General features: G+C 41.0%; 1 protein-coding gene across 1 annotated transcript in view; it reads left to right on the top strand.

Annotated features, from left to right (window-relative positions):
• The first annotated feature begins 518 nt into the window (after nucleotides 1–518).
• The window catches only part of FRMPD3 (FERM and PDZ domain containing 3), a 791,901-nt gene continuing 768,263 nt past the window's right edge, over nucleotides 519–24,156 (top strand). The window contains exons 1-2 of the mRNA XM_069213582.1: nucleotides 519–672; nucleotides 20,789–20,891. Coding sequence (XP_069069683.1) covers nucleotides 525–672; nucleotides 20,789–20,891 — 251 coding nt within the window. The 5' untranslated portion in view covers nucleotides 519–524. The remainder of the gene's footprint in view (nucleotides 673–20,788; nucleotides 20,892–24,156) is intronic.

Raw genomic sequence — 24,156 nt, 5'->3', positions numbered from 1 at the left:
TCCACAGCATGGGAACATGCCCAATGATGTATGCTGATGTTGATGAAGTTTTGTTGGGAAACATTGGTTGAACTGTAGAGGCACCATATTTCTTCTGACCTGAGGAACCTGTTTGGACTAGAAAATGAGCCAATGAAATGCTTTTTCCTGTTTTGTTCTGACAAAAGCTGAAAGGCACGAGACAATTAGAGGCCATGAATGCATTAAGTGTTGTCTTTGAAGCCTTAGAATAACTATAGAGTACTTGGAATTAGTGCTATCAAAGAAACAGTATTGTTAGTGGCATTAGAATTCCGTCTTTCTTCTTCTATTTTAGTCGGTAAGAAAGCAAATGATAAACTAAAGTTTAAAGCAATTTACATTACTTTACAGAAAATCGAAATTTATGTACCAATTACTCAACTGTAGTTTATGTAAAATTACTAATTTCATATAAATGACTGTATTTACTCTAACGTTATTGTTATGCTAATATTCCTTTCTTTTTATCTTGCATGTTCTTCACCTTGATGTCTAGTCATGTGATGCCGGAGGATAGCGGCAATGATATGGAATGTGGTCAACAGATTTCAGACGCTCTACGACATGTGAAAATTGAGCGTGATCCGGTCTACGGATTTGGCTTTGTCGCCGGCAGCGAGAAACCAGTCGTTATTCGATCTGTTACTGCAGGTAAACTGAGTAGCTTTGGATACACACCCTTACTGACAATAGTTAGGCATTAGTGGCTAATGCTGACATTCTGTTAGTAATTAATGGCAATGAGGAAGAGTTTAGTCCTCATTGGAAGCTAGGATGCTGTACCTCTTAGGCCAATAGCAACAGAATAGAAATGTTGATATTTTTAAAACAGATTGCTGCTGAATTGATAAAGTGATCATATGTTCGTTTTATACAAGTCCTCAATATAGTTAGATCACATGTTAATAACGTATAATTTTATCTGTAAATTACCCTAATTTGTGGTGGATTAGGAGCAATCCAGTTAGCATCACTTTTAAAATCACAGGAATTTGCATTGCAAGTGAAGACCTTAGCACACAGTTACCAGGACTCTATTTACCAGTAACACCGAAGGTTTGCAATTAGCATATGAAAATCTTAGATTCAGATAAAAATCTGGAGGCACCTAAAGCAATGTGACTTTTAGGATGAGCAAAATGCATGTGATATTGGCATGAGAGGAAGGAGCAGCAACATCAGAAGTGTGCACTCCAGAAGACATGAGCCATGCTGATATGACTACACAAGGAACATTTTAGGGCGGGGCACTGAAATAAATAAATACATAAATAAATGTATTCTTCAGAGCTACAGCCATAGGATCTAGGAGAATACTATTTCAGCTTAAGTGAAGGTAATTCTGTAGTTCGGGTATTGGTGGGACTCCTTCTAGAGCAAAGCCACGTAAATCAAAATGGAAAACTAAGACCTTGCTCGAGGCTTGACTTAGAGTTTTACCATCTCGGAAAATCCTCCAATGTATGCTGGAAATGCTAAATATGGGGTAGAGCCCAAAGACTGAATTTCCTCCACCATGTTACAGCTGTGATAGATGGAACTTAGCCAGTGGAACCTCCTGCATATTTATTATTTGCCATGACCTGTGTGTAAATGTTTTTTGATAAGAGAATCTAAGACTGATGCAGTGCTTTATGCATGTGAATATTGAAAACTATAGGGCTGGAGCATAGACCTTTCCATTTGGCACAAATGAATGGCAATGTAGTTTCTTTTTCTAGGTACCCTTGTGTTAGAAGGTGTTCAAAAAAGGTGGCATTCATTAGACAAACAAGTGGTGTAATCCCATTTCCATGAACTGTCGTATTATCAACTGTAGGCATGATTGCCAATATGATGTGTAGGAATATGAAGTGAGACTGAGATAAGTGGCTCTGTCATAAGTGCATTCAGGAGAGATTTTAATTGTTTCCTTGCACTTGTGGTTGAACGGATGTAGGTAACATGCCTCCACTAAATGTTACCGCAGTGAGTAGGTAGGAATCCACGTGAGGAGAGAAGTAAAGACAAACATAACCATGGATGCTAAAACAAAGGTGCATCATAAGCATTTGTAGCTAATACCAGTTCAGTGAGCCATGTTGCCTTTTAATATTGAAGGCTGATGAGAGAAACATTTGTTTAGAACAATCTAATAAACCAAAATGCATGTGCACATTCCGTTAAAACCACTCTACTTTTAGATTTCATACACAAACAGCTATAGCAGTTTGTTGGAGTCCTTGTGTTAGCATCAAATATATGGACATACACAATAATGGACTTCTGGTCAGTCCCATTCAGCCACTGGCTGTTGGCTTTTTTACGTTCAAGTCTGCGATAGCAGGCTGCAGTGCATGCATATTGCTTGCAAGACACTATTGATTAACAAAAAGGGCTTGGAACCTGCCAGCTGCTTACCATTTTTTGGCTTGCGTGGCATTTTTCTTTACAGCCCTGTAATTGTTTACTGCACGCCAACCATCATTTCTGTTCCTTTCTCCGGAGCAGGAACCAAGCACTGATTAATTAAATGTAATCAGTGCCCGTCCGCTGCTCCCAATGTAATTGAGGTACTATTTTGTTTTTGTTTTGATGTCTAGTGCTATGCAAAAGAAGATGTGTGACTGGCAAAAACTTGCCCAACCGGACAAACAAAATTGGAAAGTTTTATTTTCTATAGTTAACTTTCTATTATTTTGCCATGCCTTCTCTCACTTTACACTCATATTTGTTTTTTTATGTGGGCACTGTTCTCAAAAGATGTTGGCTATCTTGTTTTAAATATTGCAAATTGACATTGTTTCTTTCTAATGTCTAATTTCTGAAACTATGCTCCAACACATAATTGGGTAGTACACCTCAATTCACCCCAATCCAATCTGCCCCAATTAAATCCAATTCACCTCACTCCAGTCCACCTCAGACCACCCAACCACACACAAATCCATGCCAATCAACCCCACCCCACTAAAAATCACTCTATTCTAATTCATTCCACCCAGACCAATCAATCCACCCCACTCCAATCCACACCACAGTCCACCCCACTCCAATCCAAACCTCTCACCCCAATACAATCCATGCTATCCCAATCCACATCACTCCAGTCCTCCTAATCCACCCCACACCAATCCAACCAATCCAATCTGCCCCAATCCAGTCCACCCTACTACAATCTTCCCCGCTCCAATTCATCCCAGTCCAATTCAATCCACCACCTCACCTCACCCCACACCAACCTGCTCCAGTCCAGTCCACCCTACTCCAATCAATTCACCCTACTTCAATCCAATCCACCTTGCACCAACCCTATCCTCCCCACACAATCCAATCCACCCCACACCAATCCACTTCAATCCACCCTACTCCTCAATCCACCCCATTCTAATCCAATTGACCCCACTCTAATACAATTCACTTCCTCCCAGTCCAATCCACCCCACGCCACCTCAATTCACCCCACTCCAATTAAATCCACTGCAGTCCACCTTACTCCAATCAAATCCACCCCACTCAAACCCACTCCACTTCAGTCCAATCTACCATGCTCCAATCCACCCCACTCCAGAAATAAATTATAACCCATGAATCTCTCTCAACTGTGCCAGAGACTGTCAGGTGTATTTATTTTATTGTTGGTGCAAGTTCTGGCAGCTTTTTACCACAAGTGCATACACATACAAATAGATAGTTACTTTTAAGAGGTGTATTTTAAATCATATTTAGTGCAGGATAAATGAAATGAAATAATTGCACAAATCAGTAATATTGTAGCAACAGCATAAGCAAAAATGTATATATTATGAAATTAGGAACTTATTTTATACAGTGTATTTTTAAATTCATAATCCCTACACAACAAATACGAAAGAATCAGAGATATTGCCTCATTTCCATAGAATCAACACACATTTATACCTGTACTTAATAAATGTTTGTTACATTTCCAGGGCTGTCTAAAAAGAAGATTAAGTTATTTCACTGTTGGAAAATATGTTAGGAGTCAAAATAGCTCAGATGGCTTTGGATGGCTTGCTTCAGAGCTGATCTGCTCTGACTGCTGGAATGTTGAAGTCGTGATCTCTGTCCCAGAGAAGGCTGTGAACAGTTATCATATACCGTTCTAAGCATCTATTTAGAGAAAACTTTCTGATCGTGATGTAAGGTGAGAGGAATAACGTGAGAATTCCCTTGCACACTCTTGAAAATGCAAAGCTATGGAGATCCGCAGTACCAATATGCAGTGTCTTGGGAAGGGAAGGGGAACACTGTGGCTGATTAATGCCAATCTTGGGCTTATGCTATCAGAGTTGTTTGATGTTACCTGAGATTGTGAGTGCTGTTGAACATGGGGGATGCTGGCGAGGACAGAGAAAGGTTTGGTGTATTGAGGCTTGGACAGTCCAGGGAGATAGGGTGATCTATGTCACTAGGAGTGGTTGCATAGCCACGTGGCTGGCACGGTCATCCATTAAAGGAGTGCACTGACAACAGTAACAACTTGTGTTAGTGTTGGCAGAGCTAGCACAAGTTCAGGTAAGGGTGTGCTGCTAGAAGGGCTTGTTCAGAACTTGAGGAGGAAGAAACAGTGAGAACTCTGTTGGTTTGCACATGTGCCCATCATCAGTGGGTCAAAGAAGCTGAGGACATTGAGGCTGGACAGGAATTCCCAGTATAGGTGGGGAGGCCCATGCATAGAGGCTGCAGGTGCCTTATCTGGGAATTCAGATGTTGGTAGTGGCACAAGGGAATGTCAGCTGAGGTCCTGAGCAGCCTTAGGTGTGTGCATTAATCAGAAATGTGGTGCAAGGAAAAAATCCTGGCTAAGACCGTTCTGTGTAGCCTTTGTGACCCCATAGGAAATGTCAGGACCTCTTTCAGGAGTGGTAGTAGCAGCCCCCCTAAAGTGTGTTGCTTTGAGGATTGTGGCAGCAGGAGAGTCAGATGGTCAGGAAAGTGCATCAGACAACCCAATTGGACTTGATCTCTATAAAGCCAGTAAAGTCTAAAGTTACCCCTTCCCACAACTCCTTTATCATAATCATGGCATGTAATAAGGAGGGTCAGAAGAAGTCTTGGGAAGAGTAGATGGTGGGATTAATGCAGGAGCTCTTCACCCAGGATGTTGCCACCCATATTGACGAGCGCAGAGATTGATTTAGACAGGGTGTGGATCATGCACTTGCACCACAGGAGGCACATTTCCGAGAGCTCTCTTGCCCCACCCCTCTAGGCACTTCAAAGGAGGGGAAGTATGACATAGAGTTGTTTGGAGCTCCAACAGAGAACTCATACCAACCCTTAAGCTGCCTAGCAGAATCAGTTCAAAGGGAGGGAGAAGGGTAGGCTCAGGCTCAAACATTGCCCAAGCTGGATGACACATCCTCTGCGGTTCAGGCAGAGTTGCAGACACTCTCTTTATACTTGAACAGATTAAACAGACTTGCACTAAGAGATACAGAGGAGCTTCACTACGTCTGAACCTAACCAGAAGGGGATCCAGAGAGTATGTCATGCCTTGAAGGCAAAGCTAGATGTTGTTTGTGAGAGGACCAATGTGCTCAAAGTGAATGTGGGAAGGTAGGATCAGGAGGTTAAAAGGAGTTCTGATGATCTTAAGGTACTCATGTTTTATAAAACTCTACAAGTCGATTCTTGGAGGAACAATTTGAGGAACCCTAATGTACCAGAGGTATTTGAGGGGGGTGATCTGAAGAGTTCGGTGATCAGTCTCCTTAGGAGGGGGGGTCCTGAGGGGTAACACAGTGGTGGATCTAGAAAGAGAGATACAAAGGATCCATAGGTACCCATTCAAGTGGTCAGTAGGCCGAAGTAGACCAAGGAAAATCTTAAATATTTCTTGTCTTACAGCATCAAGGAACTGATTCTGAGTTTAGCTTTCGGGCAAGGGAAGTTGGATGATGAGGGTTTTATATACACCATTAGATCAGATATATGTAGGGCTACTGAAGAGAGGCAGTGGGACTTGGGCTAGAAGATGATGGAACTGAAGAAGGTGGGAGCTAGGGTTCAGCTGAGGTTTCTGGCCGAGCTCAGAGCTATGTGGAATAATGTAATGCATAACATTAGACATACTGAGCACGTGGCAAATGAGGAATTTGTTTCTTTCTCCTACAGTCTTTTCCTTCTCTCCCGGTCTCTTTTTTGATCCGTCTTTAGGTGTTCTCCTTTTTCTTATACTGTTTTTAAAGTGTAGGTGGGGGTTAGGCATAGTAGCTCTCAAAAAGCTAGATATCATCCTATGGTGGGCCTGAATTGGCATTGAGAAAATGCCATCATCTGTAGTGGGGGCCTTAGCTGTGGGAGGTTCACTTGGAGGGGTGCAGATAGGGGATAAAATTGAGAAAAAGATAAAGAAAGAGGGTAGGGCAAAATTGTCCTCATTTCCATACTTGTTGTTTAAGAGTTAGTCTTGATTTCTCAATGATAGCCTAAATACTTATATCAGTGCAAAAGGTTCTCATGTAAGGGGGGAGCGGAAAGAGATTTCGATAGAATGGTTATGGGGGTTAAATGAGATAGTGATCATGATTTGGAATGTCAATGGCGTCCAGAGAAGGAGGAGACAAAGATTGATTTGTCAGTACTTGAACGACTGCCAGGCTCACATTATAGTTTTGCAGGGGAAACCTCTTTCTGCGGGGAAGTGCAAGCACCTTTTTAGTGGTTGTGTGAATTCATTAGGCTGTGTGTTCGGATCAGTCTCACTCCAGTAATGGTGTGGCTCTTACCATCTGGAAAAACACAGGCATAAATATGAAGATTTTAAAACTGACTGCTCAGGCAGGTGGAATTTTGCCAGCCTAATCTTACAGCAGTTTAAGTTCATATGTGTGTGTTTTATGGCCCAAACTGTTACAATGTCTCCTCCTTGTGTGATTCCGGTCAAAATCTGCTTGTTTCCCTCCTCTTATAGGTAGGTAGAAAAACAAATTTATTAAGACAATTGTCCATAAAACATTCTAAACAAACAGTAAAACAGTTACAATTTAAAATGACTTATAACCCAACCGCCACACTCATCAGCCCCACCTTACAGTAACCCAAAATTAAACCTCAGTTTAACCAAACATAAAAATCATGCAATTCCTACTGCCACATCTAGATAACACATTTCTGACTGCAAACCTACTGTTTCCAACCTTCGTGCTGTTCTGTATTTAAAAAACAAAGGCCTTAAAAACCTAAGCCGATTGGGAAAGATAAAAAGCACAGTAAGAAGTATATGCAGCAAAGGACATTTTACTTTCGGGTGCAAGGGCAAATACCATTAATTATCCTGGATCATGGCCCAACAGGGCCAGGATGAATAGATTGGATTACATCTAAACCTTACCCTTAAGATTTCATTACACAGGCCAGGAACTGGTACCTGCACCATGTAGGAGAAGACTATATCCCAGCCCAGGGAAAGTAATAAGAAACAAATTGAGGGTTTCTCATTCAAGTAGGCCAGGCTGAGCATCCCGGCTGCCTTTGCTGCTGACTTTTTCAACATTTGTTTAACTGGGAAAGGGGAACAGGTCGTAGTCGTACCACACTCGGACTGTAGGAACTTAATATCTCTTAATCTATTCCTTACTTCCCTTGTCCACCTTCTTTCACTACATTGGATCTCATCCCAGCAGAGTTTAGACCCCTTAATCTGTTCGTCATCCTCTCTTTAACCTCTGAGAGCCTGTTAAAAACATCTTAAGGCCCAGGAAAATGGCAACAGATTCCAGAAGATAAGTTTCAGCTCCTTCCTTATGCACTGGACAATGGTACCTGGTGGAAGCAACAGGAGCAGGAGCTTCTAAGAACTGCCCCCTCTAATCGGTCCCGCTCACAGTAGGGGTCAAGGGAAAAGACGTCAGCACCAAAGACCCAGGGGTGTATTTTCCCTTCATAAGCCCTCAATATAGGGGTAAGGAACAACCCTTCAAAGTACCAATTAAATCTAGATAAGCAGCTAGCTTGCAAGAATGACTTCTGCTTAATACTGTATCAACATGTGTCTCATTTTAAGTTCCTCCTAAACTTCAAACCTAAGTATTCATAGGAGTCAATTGCTTCCACCTCCCAGGCATATAGACACCTGCTGAAGTTTTTAACTCTGTTACTGAATACTAACACCTTAGTCTTCTCTAGACTGATTTTCAGCTGGTTCTGCTTATTGTACATTTCAATGGAGTGTAACTTCCTCTACAAGCCAGTTGGGGAGCAGTCTAACAGCTCCAGGTTGTCTGCATAAACGGACAGACAATATGCGAATTCTGGATTTTGGGATAGAAGGACCTTGTTTGGTACATGAAAGTAGGAAGGCAGCAAACACCCCTGTCAAAGGCTGTTCTTAAAATGATTTTTTGGGATAACATGCCCGATTTATCTAGCTCCACCTGGGCCCAGTTATCTGTATGTAGAATTTGCAGCACACTAAGGAGGACCACAGGAAGCTGCAAGCTTCCTCCGAAGGTTACCCCTAGCCAACAAATCGAAGGCAGCCCCGAAATCGACAAAACAACAGCACAGTCTTTCATTCACTTCCAGTGCCTTCTGAATGATAGTCCATAAAGTGAAGCAGTGATCTATGGTTCAATCCCCCTCCCAAAACCCCCTTGCTCAATTACGATGATCTTAGATTCTAATGCCAAGCCCTCCAACTTGGATAAAATGCTTTTAGAGAACACCTTAACCAAAATATCCAAAAGGCTAATCAGCCTATGTTGTGAAGGATCTGAGCCATTCCTTTATTTTAAAAATGGGTTTCACAATTGATCCTTTACATGAAGGGGGTGGATGTCCATTGAAGCTAACCAGCAGAGCAAAAGAGAGTACACCGTTGCCCGTTAATCACTATTTGATTTAATTATTACCGCCGGAATATAATCGTGGCAGGTGGCCCTTGAGAGCTTTATTTTATGAATAACTGCCCTTACCTCCTTTACTGAGAACAAAGAGGGAGGAAGCTTCTTCTGAGCAGTCTGGAAAGGAAGGGCTACCATATAAATCTACTATGTATACTGCCCATGTATCTTCAGGAATCATACATGCCAGGGTCCCCCTAATTTTACCACTAGATTCATTAACCTTTGCCCAAAACATTTGTTGATCCCCTGATGGGATAATTTCCTGCATCTCACCCCACTTACTGTAGTAGAAGGAGGCTTTTAAGTCTTTAACCAACTGCTTATATTCGGACTTATGTTTAACCAGCTCCTGGAATATGGCACTACCACGGCATCGCTTAGCTTTCCTGGATGCTTGTTTCACTAAATGTTTCATTTACTGGCAAGCAGAATCGAACCAACTTTTCCACTCAATATGACAGGTCATCTGTGATCTACACTTCATTACTTTTATAGCTATGCAGCCCATCACATTGGCCATAATTTCATTAAACCACACAATTCTGTTCTCAGAAGACACTGAGAGAACCTCAGAGTTTTCTGTTAGTTGATACATGGTTAGAAGCTGGAGTTGGGCAAGATCTAAACGGTTTTGATCCTCCGCGGTAGTGTTACTTCAGATGGTAATATTCTTTTTGTAGTCTCTGGTTCAAAGAGGTTAAGAATTGCCAAAATGGCCCAATGGTCACTACTATCATACTTTGCCACTTTAAGATAAAAAAAGAGATCAAAGTGCCAGGCAGGCCTAAACATATAATCAATTGGACCCGCCGATAGGCCCTGCAGGAACATTGCAGCTTCTGGTATATCATTATTAAAAAGGCCATTTAAACAGGTCAACCCATTATTCATCAGCCATTGATTCGAGGCTTTGGCCTCCCGTTTAATGGTTCCAGGAGGGAATAAGGCAAGGGAAACATTGTAAAAATCCTAAGCATCTTCTATTTGTAAATCCACCTGGACAGGAAAAAGACAAGCATTGAAATCCCCACACATAATTATAATTGCCTCTGGAAATTTCTCAATCAAATTCTGGAAGGGTTGCTCAAAAGTTTCCAGCCAGCCTTCATTCTCTGGTACTCTTCTTTATGCATATAAACATTTATAAAAAGAAAGCACCTACAAATACTATTGCTCAGGCCAACTTCTACCACAGAGAACTGCAAACCAATGGACATGTTTATGACTTGCAATGATTTCTTAATTACCTTAGTGAATATTAGGGTTAGTATCCCTGAAGAAGCTCTCCCCTTATCTCAACTTGACCCTTTACTGTTCAATACCACAAAGTCTTCTATAGTCTTTTCCTCTTGCAACCAAGACTCCTGAAGGAACACCACATGGTAAGATGTCAATATTCCTTCCTATTCACCGCTTTTCATGAAACTCTCAAATCTGTGGATATTCCAACTCAGGATTCTCAGATTTGGAGAGGAATCCTCACTCTAGGGGGATTTGGGCCAGTCATCCCACCCGGTGGAGTCCAGTAATTGCAGCAGAGGGGCTAATCTGTTTTCCTACCTCCGACAGCGGCCTCTTTGCATGGGCAGGCTGTCATTGACTAATACCACTTTCAAATTCTTGGCGACTGACTATCTTGTCACGTTCTCCTAAGGCTTGGTAAAGGCCTATCAAAGGAATAGGGTGAGATTCACTCCCACTGACTAGCTGTTATCCCACTGTGGGCATTTCAAAAAGGAGGGAAGGTAGACTCATACTGGGGGCCAAGTGAAATAGGGATTCTATTTGGGAAACCAATGGTTTATAAACCTACCTTTGCCAAGTCATTTCCAAGTCATCTACCACCTTAAGTACCAGCTAAGCAATACAGCAGTAAATAAAAGAGACTCATGAAACTTCCCTTCCTTGATCCCCACACTGGAGTCCCACAGATATTAGGTAATCTGTGGATACCCCGAAAGTGAGGTGGTTTAATGGAATATATAAGGATTCTTGGACGATTCAAGGGCTGTAACTTCCTTGCTTTTTTCCCCAGCAGGTACTAAGACCCCGGACTGAACATAGTTAGGGCCGGAGGCAGATTTTTTACAGGATTTATTGGGACCCGAGCGCTTAAACACCTTACCAGTGGTAGACACCGAGGGCTTTTTACCTAGCATGGAGCAGCCATTTGAGGGTAAAGAGATCGAAGGTGGCCGAGCTATTGCACATGTTTTTGATACAGTCTCCCTGTGAGATTATATGGCTGCTTGGTTAGTCAAGGTGGAGTTGGGGACCTTAAATGCTGATCTAAATAGTGGGTCTTCGGAAAGGGGGGTGCAGGCCTTGACTTCGACCTCAGCTATTTTATTTTACCTGCTCTCTGAGGTCTTGCTATTGTACTCAAGACTCTAGAAAGACAGTAACTTGAATACAATTTAAGGGGGTTAAAAAGATGTTGCCTTTTCCAAACAACATTGGACATTTGGAAGTGTAGACTGAGTCCTTTGCAACCGACAAAGCCCCTCTTTTTTCCAATGTGGTTAGCCTTTGCTCTCTCAAGACTCAGGAGGGAGAGAGGGCATTGACACCCATGCCTTCACATACAGCTAACACACCTATGTTACAATTACAAAGTTCACCCCAGATGTCTTTCAAATACTTTGATTGGTCCACCTGATTGGATCTTATGGCCACTAAAGCTTCTAAAATGCTATGTGAAGTCTACATCCATTAGAGATGAAGGGCCAGTAGGCTGAATAGTAACAAACCCTCCAAAAGAGTCAAAAGTTACATTAGGTTCCCTGGGCAAAGAGTTCTTCTTAGAACAAGAGGCACTCTGATCCAGGGAGCCAGTGCTATCATCCGACCGTGACTTGATCATGTACAGCCATAGAAAAGAGAAGAAGTGATGGGAAAACAATTAGTCTGCTGTTGTAACTACACCAGATTAGGATAATTACCAAGAAAATATTGCCTTTCTTTGTCAGACAGACAAAATATAGTAAAGAAGGTCCCTTTTAGCAAAGTAGCAAAGCCACAAAAATAGATTATAAGATGCATAGTGTGCGGTTCAATTAAGGTGGGACCAAGGTACCTGTAAGATTTAGGTGTCCTTGTGCTAAGAAAAATAAGTAACCTTAGTTTATGTAACTAAAATGTAGGTAAATAATTCAGGAGGTTGCAAAAAAAAATAGTAGATGATCTTCAGTCAATATCAAGATACACAAATTGTTGCTGAAAATCCCTTGAACTGTGAGTCAAAAGGGTTTCACAGAGCTCCCACTGAGTCAAATTATGCAGCTGATGTGTTGAAATCAGTGATGTCCATAATGAAGAAAACAAAGCATTTACTTGTAGTTGGCCATATCAAGATATGAATCCTCTTAGTCCAAGAAAGGATAGGTATTTAAATCATTTAAGAGCTTTTCTATCCAATGGGCTTGCAAAAGAACCTGACATAACAATATCCTCCAATAAAATGTGCAGAGTATGTGATTTTTGAGAACCTCCATTGGCTCAAAGATCTAAGGAGGAATATTTTGCAAAGAAATGGCACAAGGCAGTGGATAAGCAGTGATGTTATCTGCAAGGGTGCAGATGAGGGTGGATGCAACAATTGTATTAAAGGAGACAGTGGGGAATTCTACTGAAGATAGGGCCCGTGCACAATTCTCAGGGTGATAATCTGCACTATAATTCACGAAGGAAGGATGATCAGAAGACACAACTATCATATAATAGCATGGAGGACAGATGCACCCACTAATGTCTCAGAATCAGGTGATAAACCATTAAGTAGTGTTTCTGTGAGAGACCGATTAGGAGCAACACTTGTTTCTTTAGGGTCACATTCAATTTTTGATATTGCAACGTCTTTAAACTGAATCAAATACTTCTGTGCTGGAGGCTCTTATAACTGCACTGCAAATGCAGTTGCTGAAGTCACTACTTGCATTGGTACATGCATGGGTACGCCAAAGAGGAGCTAGTACTGCTCTTGGCAAAATATTGGGTGATCACTGAGCCTTATCTGTAGTGTGGTAGGATGGCAGTTCACTGTCCAGCACCTTCAAAGTCAAGGCTTATTTAAGTGTACCACTGGCTTGCTCGACTACACCAATCTATTGTGGATAGAAATGATACATTAATAGCAGACATACTACCACAGCAGACATACCAAATGCCTTATTGGTGAATGAAGGATCATTTTTTGGATGAAAGGTATGCACCATTCTCATTGTTACTAGACAATCTTTTGTGGCTATACTGGAATGTCTGTGCACAAATCGACCACACCCAAAATATACTTGTAGTGGTTGACAGTTGGCAATGAACTAATATGGTTGAGGTAAACAACATTGAAGGGTCTATTTGCTATCCAGAAAGGAGTATGAGTTGCTCTCACAGCAATAAGGGATTTAATTTGTCGATTACAGTAGTTTTGCTGTCAATATTTATTTGTCGTTTTAGACATATATTTCCACAAATATGGTTTCAGTAGCATTGATACCTTATTATTAACACTAACACGTGCTGGTGCTATGCACACTTGCACCTCTTTTGTGAAGTCCAACCTAACTGTTTTAATGGGAATGTGTCCATTCCCAATTTTGGTATAAACACCATAGGAACATTATCCTCAGTCAAACTATAGAAATATTTTAACAGAGGATTCTTTGGGAAGTTTAATACCTTTTAATATTGACTGTGTTACTACCATGACACCTTCATTGGTATTAGTTTGATATCATGTAACAGCAGCAACCTCATAGGTATGTGAATCTGTTTTTGCAGCTGACTCAGCTGCACAGTTCCTTTAAGTATCAATATATTCACCTCCATGGCCATTGCATGCTCTATGTGGACAAAAATATGATTATCCTTCAAGGCAGCCACCTTTCCCGAAAGCTGTTCAGAAATTATGGATTTTCTCTTTGAATCTCTGAATCCAGTTAGAAACCAATGGGCTAGGTCCACACTGTAACCCTGTACACAGGCAGCAGAGTCTGGCACTATGAGTGTATGAATATAAAGGTCACAGTAAGGTTTAAGAGAGCAAACTTAAGATCACTAAGAGTTCCATCCAAGTCAAGCCTGCACTAAAGACATCTGTTAACCAGGGGCAAGCCCATGTATGTGTCCTGAAGTCATGGGAAGAATAAAACATGAGAGCTATGTGATTGGTCTAGTCGATGGGCTTATTATTTAAAACAATAAGCTCATGTAAAAGCAACAAAATTATTGAGAATGATATAGAGCATAAGTAGCTGGCTTGACACATGACAGCAAGCCAAAGGTTTCCAGGTTGGCAGAGAGAAGGGGGTGCTTGGTATTTAGACTTTCACCATCATGGAAATTAACATGGCCTGTAAAGACTCTAGAAAGGAACTCCAGTTCCCAGGACTCATCGTGCCTGGAGGTGCTCTGGTGGCCATGCCTGCAGAGGGGGAGGAGATCTTCACCAGGCGCTGCAAAGCACCAGAAGGAATCCCTCTGCGCAGGATCCCTGCAAAGACCCTAGTACAACCTGAAATTGTCTCAGTTACTTCTACAAGGGTCTATGGGGCCTAAAGGTGGTACTGGTGAACCTCAAATCAATACCCATGACCTGCTGACTAGGAGTGATGTACATTGCTGTGATCACAGGAATCCTCCTCAGACTGTACCACCAGTTGTAGTCCTGACCATAACCCCCACAATGCCTAGACCCAAAACACCAACTCTGGGCCAACCCAGGATTGAAAGCCCTTACCAATCAATTCCTCATTCTAAGGGGAGCCTTCTGGGAGCAAAGAGTTTGCAGGCCAAGATACTTGCTATAAGCCCCCAATCACCATTTTACCACAAGGGTCTTGTCCATATGTGATAATCACATCTGGGATGCCAGAACGACGTGAAGGACAGAGGGAAACCCAGGAGGAATTGACCAATAAATGTTCGAATTGGCTTATGAGAAATAAGAATTTCCGCCTATTTTCTTGCACAAAATTCTTTTAACATGCAGAGTTAGATGGATTTGGAAGAGAGGGGATTGCCCTGGTGACTGCATCATTTCCAACTTTAGAGCCCCTAATTTGGTCCATAGACTAATAGTTGCCATAGCCAAGAGCAGGGTTCGAATATAGTTCTCTTGCCTCTGCATTACATTCTATAAACCCCTGGCTCTCGAAAGAAGGGGTTATTTGCTTTCTCTATTTCAGTACTTGCCCCGTGTGATGATTCACCCCAGTAACCAACATTGGCATAATAGGCAGTACAGTATTACCATTTCAAATTGCTTTGATGTTCTTAAGGGAATCAATTGGCTCGTCAAGAAAGCAGGCACCCAAAGCACCGTCACACGGGGTTACTTTCAGCATTATATAAGGATGGGGCTGTATGCATAGATAGTGGGAGTATAGTTCATTTTATGGATCAAAGTGATAAAGCTATGACTCTAGCCCAGCATTATTGCGGACCAGCTTCTAATTCTTCAGATAGCCCATATGCAACAAATTCAGTAGGCCACTCTTCCATACTGAAGCTAATGAGCCGAGTCCAGAGGCAAGTGTTGCAGTCAATCCAGTATATCATCCACCTGACAAACTAGGGCCAGTCCCCAATCTCTGAGTCAGCCCTTATGTAATAAATATAGTAGACTTTCCTTCAAATTCTGTGGGTAATCAACTAAGATCTTTGGCTAACGCTGTGGGCAACTTAATTGTAATACCCCACCATGTGGATGAAACAGGTATATGCAGGGACAGTTCTGACAGCAGTATTGGAAATGCTGTGGACAGGGCTCTCCCGATAGCAGGAAATACCCTAGTAGAAACCCCAACCTGAGGAAAAACTGAGGTGTCTCTGAAAGTGGTTCTATCTAACCTCTGTTAAGGGTAGTGTTGTTACGGGCCTAGGCTTCAAAATTGACTACCCAGATTGCAGCTGTTTCATCAACCAATTTGATATTTTTCTTTTTCAAGAATCTTGGATAACCAGGGCAGACCTTCGGGAGGACTGGTTACCCTGGTTGGCTCTCACCTTGGGTGCACAGCAAAGAGGGCTGAAATAGCAACTTAAGATAGCCTCTGTATAAAAAAAAAATTCAATTGAAACTGGATGTCTGCATATATAATGTTTACTCTAGAGCCACAAGCAATGGCAGGAATCGCCTATTGTGGACAAGCATGGTCCCACATGTCAGCTTTACTAGAGGAGGCATATAAAATAGTGGGAGGGGACTTTAACTGCCATTTGAGCCCCTAGATGAGAGTCTAAAAGACCTTTCACAAGTGGAGGATAGGCTCTGGAGCATTCTGGATTTGGTCCTATGCCCTGTTAAAAAATACTCACCATTGGCTGTACAAATAAATGCCCTAACATTAAGACAATCCATTTGTGCCTGTAATGCTAGAACTCCATTTAATAGGGACAAGAAGCATACCTTTAAAATAAACCTGAGTAGCAGTTTGATATACTGTACCTTGGTTGATGTTAGGCTATTGCTTTATGTCTCTGATATGACAATAGTAGTTTGGTATGATAATGACCACAGTGCCTCGACCTAAACCTTCCAGTCTGTAAATCTACAGCGACTTGGTGTGAGCAGGTTGATGGTAAGCTCTGAATGGCATCAAACAGATGTAGAAATAAATGGAATTCTATAGTACACTCGCAAGAAACATTAAAACCCATTTATCAGTTGGTAGGGAGAAGTCTAGAGGACCTGAGTAATTTAGTCTTCCATGTGAGTATTGCAGACTGTTCTACAGGGATTGCAAAGGTCCATAAACACTTATTGAGAAAGTTTTAAAAACATTTCTACTTAGAAGTTTAAAAACAACCCTCCTGCGTGGTATAACAAGCAGAGCAGAACAGCCTTTAATCAGTGCAATTAAGTCCCAGGATAGAACACACATTAAAGCTATGAGAGTTGTCTATAGAAAAACTGTTACTAGTGCCAAAAGTGTGGGATCAGGGCAAATGTGAAGATTTACTTAGTGTCTCTAAGCATAATGACCATACTTCATTCTGGAATATTGTGTCTACTGGGAATGCAGAGAGGGTTGGCATTGTAGGAAATAATATTTCTGCAGACATTTGGAATGCACATTTTGCAAGTATGTACACTGAGTCACAAGGTGATGCTGCTTTCCCAACAGCAGTAAGAAGTTAACTTAGGGATAGATGGGGCATGTGGCAAAAATCACAATCCATGAAGTAAGTATGGCCATTATAAAATTGTCCCTCATAAAACCCTGGCATTGATAACATTTCTGGGTATTTATTTCTGGTGGAAATAGAAGTTTGGGGACCATACTTCATGTTGCTTTTTAATGCCAACTTGGAAGGGATGCCCATTCTATATTCTTGGGCACAGGCTGAAATAATTCCCATTTATAAAAATAAAAATGACCCCCCTGCTGCCAACCAATTATAGATCTATTAGTCTTGTAGACACAGCATAAAAGTTATTCTCTAGAGTTATTTTGGGAAGACTGCAAGAGTGGATGGGGGCCAGTGAGATCTTAAGTCCCATGCAAGCTGGCTTCGGCCAGTGCAGTTCTACCATCAATCACATGTTTAGGCTGCATCTACTTTACAGGAAAACTGTAGCACTTGAGGGAGGCAGATTGTACCTGGTGTTTGTAGACTTGAGGTCTACTTTTGACTTAGTCCCCAGGAACTTCTACGGCAATTGTTGTCCGATATAGGTGTGCCATACTATCTCTGCACAATTATAGAAAGACTTCATGAGTGGAATTTCATGCCGGTATGGTGTGGCAAGCTAGGTGAAGTATCTGAGCCTTTCCCAGATAAAAGAGGGCTGTGTCGTTGCCCCAATTCTATTCACCCTTTTGGTGAATGCCCTTGTTGCTCACCTCAACTTGTGCCACACCCAGACTGAATAATAATAATAGGGTGCAATCCCTTGTGTTTGCGGATGACATGCTTCTCCTCTCCAAGTCATCCAAGGGCATTCAGAAGATCTTGGATAGGTCTAGTAACTTCTGTGCTCAGAGTTAACTGGAAATATATGTGATTAAAAAATCCTTGTGGCTCAACATGATCCAATCCCGCATTAGACCGGACTCTGTTAGAGAAGGACCATACATTTGAGTGTCTGGGGATAACACTTAGTCAGCGGATGGATTGGACAGTCCACATTTCCAAACGCAAACTTATATTGCAGCAGCATATTAGTGGGTTGTTAAAGGTGTTTCGTGGCTCGTTCTTCAAATCTGTTTCCCCAGTGATTCAGATCTGTACACCTCAGGTGAAGGGATCTGCACTCTATGGGGAAGAGATTTGTGGACATAAGCCCATTGACACCTTTGTCTTGTAAGAGAACCGCTTTTTGAGGCAGTTGATGAATCTTCCAGTCAGCACGCCATTAACACCTCTAAGACTAGATGTGAGTGTCAGGCCTATTTCAGAAGGGATTGCCAGTAGGCCACTACTTTATTGGAGACGAGTTTGGGCAACTCCGGAACTGTTCCCATATAGACAAGGTGTGGAAGAGATATTGTGAATACAGGTGGCAGACAGCCTTCCTTGGATAAGAGATGACTGAGAAACTGAGAAGCATGGGTAAGGATAGGCTATTGGACGACCCGGGAGGCCAGTACCCAAATGTCCAAAGTTGAACTTAATCTGTTTTATAAGGGCTATAAAATGGGCACTCATCTAGCCAGTTCATCACTGGGCACTTTGACAAGTAGATTCACTCCGTTAAAGCATACATTTAAGGCTGAAAAGATTTTTGACAAAATGGAACCAAATTTGGCCGGAAAACTAAATACATGGTTTAGATACAGGATTCTCACATTGTGCATAGTCTCTTACAAATAGGTCAGGGTGAGCAGTAGAGAGGAGTTGGTCTGCCCATCCTGTGGTCTGGCTGAAAAAACTGAAGTCCATGCTCTATTCTTCTGTCCAGTGTATAACACGGTTAAGGTTAAATGGCTAATTCAGTCGTGTAGAAATCTAGGGTCTTTCCACCTTTTGGAGACGTATAGAATTCTTAAAACAGATACTAGCAGAAACATAGTTTTCCTACTAGCAAAGTACGTAATATGGTGCATTAGGCGTAAAAATGCTTGGTCAGGTGCAGGTAGATTAAATTTCACTGCTGAGTGAAATATCTTGGTGCAGACAACACGTCATCTACATCGAAAGGCTGCAAGACATAAACACTGCAAAGGACTGGGTGAAATTAGCTGGTCCTTAAATTCAACCAACCACACCGTGTTACTATATGATTGGTGCGTTGTTTTAGATATTTATTTTTTAGTCTTTTATGGCGAAAAGCGGAAATAAAGAATTCAGAAAGAAAGGAAAAAAATTGCCTAAGACTAAGTTATGGGCTGCAAGGAGAACCACTGTTTACACAGCTCCATTAATTTCCTCAAGCAGGGATTAGCCATGTCACAAGGACAATATATGAAGATAAAAGAAAGAGAAGAGGGTGGACAGAACTGGCAAACACCTTTAGAGGGAGTTAATCAAATTCTTCAAAATACATGCAAGTTAGTTCTTTCTTTAAACAACAAGAGGAACCTCCAATGTTGACCTTTTTCTGTCAAACAAGAGAAGCTTACATATACTGGTGATATTGACTTTCAAGTACTGGCCTGAAGCAAACAGCAATCAAGAAGCAGTAACCAAAAGGTTGTCTCATTTTGTGCTCTTAGATCACGTTAAAACCTCCCTTTGTTGGCTAATGTTAGACCTAATGCAAAACAATGTTCAGTCAAAGTGACTTGAAGCAGATCCGACACAAACTTCTCCTTAGGTAGCAAGGAAGCACCATTATGGAAGATGTCAAGTGTGGAGGAATGATAACTGGAATCAACCAGAGGGTGGAATGCATACTCAGGCAGATCAATGGGATTTCCTGCTGAGAGGACCAGTTATCACTTCACTTATGAGGAGAACTCCAAAAGGACACTGTGGCATGCAGCCTCGCAAGGCTAGGGACGGGTTCATACATTACAATGTGTACTATATAATTGTCATTGTCTGTTATCCATACATTTGGGACGCCTCTTGCATGCTGGCAGCATGAATGTCCTTGTATCTGGCATATTTGCTTCTCTGAAACAATGTTGGCAGGTTATAACAGAAAAGGGATCACAAGTTGTGAAGGTGGGGGAGGCTAGGCAACCGTCCAGATTCCACAAAGGATCCTTTTAAGGCGCCAAAGAAGTAACAAATTCAATTCAGAGTGCACAGAGGGGGCAGGCCATAACCGATATTGAAGGAAAAAGATAAAATAACAGGCAGAAAATGGAACATTGAATTTAACAAAAGCAGATAAACGTATGAGTCCTTTGAGGGGTGTGTAGAATGCCATAGAAGGCACTGGGAGGTAGATGCTGAAATCAGGTATTCTGAGCTAGGTATCCTTCCAAATGGCATGTAGGACATTCACAAGAGGAGTTAGCAGGATATAAAAAAAGACCGCAAGTTTCTCACAATGCATCATGATCCATCCCAAACTCCAGAAGAGGTGATACAAGTATCAAAGGAAGTATATATTAATCAACTCAGGATTGCTTATCCAATCCTTTTAGATGTTCTATCCTGTCCCGTTTTGTACACACAAATTGAATGTTTATGTGCCATAGCTTCACTAGATGGGCATAAGAAATGTTTTGCAGAATAATTTGCTTTACTAATGGATTTGCTGATGCGCAGGTGTAGACATAAACATAATGTTTTAGTAAATCGCATACTTTTTTAGAAAGGATGGTTTTACTTATGGTGTTAGAAATGTTAGTAATTAAGTAGCCTTGAATGTGAAAATGTACACAGCATGTCACCCAGTGTTTGAAGGCTGAAAAGGTTGTAACTTGATCAGCAGAATATCAAACGTCTTAGTTTAAAGAAACCTGTCAGGCTTCATCTAAGATTGTATAAAACCCATACAACAACTATCCTTGCCATTGCAGGAGGCCCATCCGATGACAAACTCCTGACTGGTGATCAGATTCTCGCTGTAAACGAGGAGGACGTGAGTGATGCGCCGAGAGAGAGGTTCATAGAACTTGTAAGGTAATGAACTTTTCACAACTCATCATGGAAACATGTGACAATTAAAAACTTCAGCATTGCTGGAATTTAAACAGGTGTCACTATATTTCAGTATTACTGTAATCTAAATAAAAAAATGTGCAATGAAATGAGTGTGAAGTTCTGCTGTTACACTGAGCTTACGATATTTGTCTACAAAAGCCGGCATTTTAGGAAGCTGCTACAGGACTGACAGTATTGTAAAATACTTCCAATAGAAATGATGCAATGAAATGCAAGCGTAAAATTCTCTTGTTACACTTAACATAGGACATTTGTCTATCAAAGCTGGTAATTAAGTAAGATGCCACAGAACTGACAGTACTGTAAAATACTTCCAATGGAAATTAAAGGTGTTGCATTTTTGCTTCAAACCTTTCCAACTTCATGAAGTGCAAAGTTGGTAAAGTTGGTAGACGAAGAAACAATAAAATAGAGACCTGTGCAGTATATAGCCCATGTGTGGTTCCCAGGGTATTTCAGCACTCTTAAATCGGGGTGGTGTCTTGGGGCTGAACCAACCCGTTCTTTATCATAATACTGGCTGTCTCCCAGCATTGCTTTACAAAAGCTCCACACTTGTGGGGAAGGTTTCCTGTGCTTTATTGTATTAAAAGCATAACACAACACTGCTCCACCACAGGCCATATTTCTTTATCTGGGGGGGTCCAATGAATCTTCTCTGTTCAGAGGGATAATGAGAAGATTTTAGCAGATTATTCAAATCAGTTACAGTGCAACTCAAAAGCCACACATTAAAACTCAGAGTCCAAATCAAAATTTTCAAAGGGCTTTATTAGAGACTCAAAGCCAAAGTTACATAAGCGAGTTTCAAAATCATAGTATAGATATACAAACTCACCAATGGAGAACTAGTGCATTGCACAATATTAAATCAAAGCAACTTATAAAAGACCAAGACTTCAATAGCAACAATGCAGACAATCAGGAAAAATACATGATGTCTGTATTCTAAAATTATGTTCTCTTGCCTAACCACTGAATCTAGCTCCTAAACTATTCCAATCCAAAAGAATATCTGAGAAAGGTTAGCAAACAGAACTTGGGTAGCAGATTCTTTTTAAGAGAAGTGCGGTGGCATAAAGCCACATAGAAAGTATGAGGTCTGTACCTCAAAATGATCCATTCTGAGCAAGGGACAAAGGGAATCTGAGTCTCTCACCAACTAAACCACACTTAAATCTTGATTCTTCCAGGTGGGATGACATCATAACCAATACTCTCATTTGAAAGACAAAACCACAAATCAGGTATAATTGACACTGTAGTCTTCCGATGCCTTCGGCACTCTGCCTTTGTACACCCTCGCATTCAGAATTCTTAAAAGCTACAGTTGTAGTTCCAGCATACTCCTTCCATCCTGGAGCACTTCTCCCAGGTTCTCTTTTTTCTCATGCATACCACGTTCCTTGTTAACTTCAGCACCTGCAGCTTTGAAAAACAAGCTTTCATGTTGAAGATTAGAACACACAAAAATAATTCAGCCTTCACTCAGACCAAACTAACTAAAATTAACATGAATATACTTTCAGTTCAATATGTTTTAAATAATTATAAAGAATAACATTTCTAAAATACTATAACAAAGACATTCTTCTAAACAAAGATTTAAAGTGGCATACATGACACATTAAATTCACTGTGCACTTCCACTAATATACTTCAGAGTACCACATTTAATAATTTGTTTTACACAGTACAAAAGAAAAATAACCACCCCTTCTTCTCACGTTTGAAGAAGAATAACGGCACAGCCATGTTATGCTCTTTCAACACCAAAATCTCAATGTTTTTCCATCACCCTGGACCTTGCTCATGAAAATCTCTACTTTTGTCTGATCTCTACACCTGTTGTTGCTATGGAGATCAGACACCCACCGACAACCAAAACTCCCGAACTTACACAAAAATATAGAGGTGACTCTTTTCACAGTTCAAACTATATATGAGTAATATATTGCATGGAAAAACACACTGCAGGACCCCATCCTGGAAAAACCAAATAGTGTTATCAAATTCATGAGTAAATAACATGTGAAATTAAATAAAATAAATTTTAAAAACACATTCTCACTTTTCCCAGGCTGAGAGGCTGGTGTCCGATTACCCACCTATTAAGGGCAGGCGGAAAATTCAGCTGAACACCATCTTTAGGGTGAGCTTATAGTGGGACAGGGATGGGTCGTGCTTGTCTGCATTACTTGGTGGCTAGAAACCCCCACCCATTAGGGCAAGACTTACATCAGACAGGAAGTGGATGGTGTGGAGCTTTTCCAGCGTATCTTCTAAGGACATCTCTCAGAGGAAGTCAGTTTCCTGCTGCCCTCAACCTCTTTATTTGGAACATCAGGCTGTGGGGAATCAGAAATTATATTGAGAATCTTCACCTCAGACAAAAGTGGAGTATAAACTTTGGGCAGCCCTAATCACGAAATGAACGTTTTCACAAGACATAGTCTACACAGTATTCGAAGGTCTCATACCAACAGAAAGCCAATCTTAGAATGTTGGATATATGTCGAGAGAAAGCGCATATTCGTTACGCAGGTCATGCAACTCCATGCCACGTCATGTTATATTACATTGTGTTCTGATTATCATTAATAAACTATATAAACCAAACTACAGATTACTTGGCACTGATAATGAGACATAAGAAAATCAGGATTTGGAAAATATGAAAGCTATTACGAGTAACAAGACAGAAAGAGACAGGTTTTAAGATTTTCGCTGAAGTAAATGTGGTTTACCATTACACATACCTGTGATGGGAGATTGTTCCAGTGAAATAAAGAAAGCTGCAAGGCCACTGAATTCTCTATTGCCTCCTGAAGAGGGTTTTTGCAACAGAACTTTATCAACTCAGTGAAGTCCAGGGCCAAGTATATAACATAAAAGCTTGTCCTTCAGCTTTTGCTCTCTTATAAATTGTAGAATATATGATGAACGTGGCTTGAAATGTAACCGTTTCCGAGACAGGTACCTAATAGAGAGCACAAAGAAGAGTGGTTGCTTAGTCAAAACCCCATCTGGCAATAATTGCAAACATTTATTTATTTACTTATTTATTTATGTATTTATGTATTTATTTATTATATTGTGTTCAGATGTTTTGTAGCTGCTGATGAAGCTGAAAATGAAGGTCTTGATTTATTAGAGCGTAAACGTAGTGTGAAATAATCATGTGTGATTTTAACCGAACTAATAAAGATTGTACGGGGACAAA

The sequence above is a fragment of the Pleurodeles waltl genome, chromosome 2_1 (assembly GCF_031143425.1).
Source record: "Pleurodeles waltl isolate 20211129_DDA chromosome 2_1, aPleWal1.hap1.20221129, whole genome shotgun sequence".
NCBI classification, from domain to species: Eukaryota; Metazoa; Chordata; class Amphibia; order Caudata; family Salamandridae; genus Pleurodeles; species Pleurodeles waltl.
Note: the sequence above shows the minus strand (reverse complement) of the source record. Positions and strands in the feature narration are given on the sequence as shown.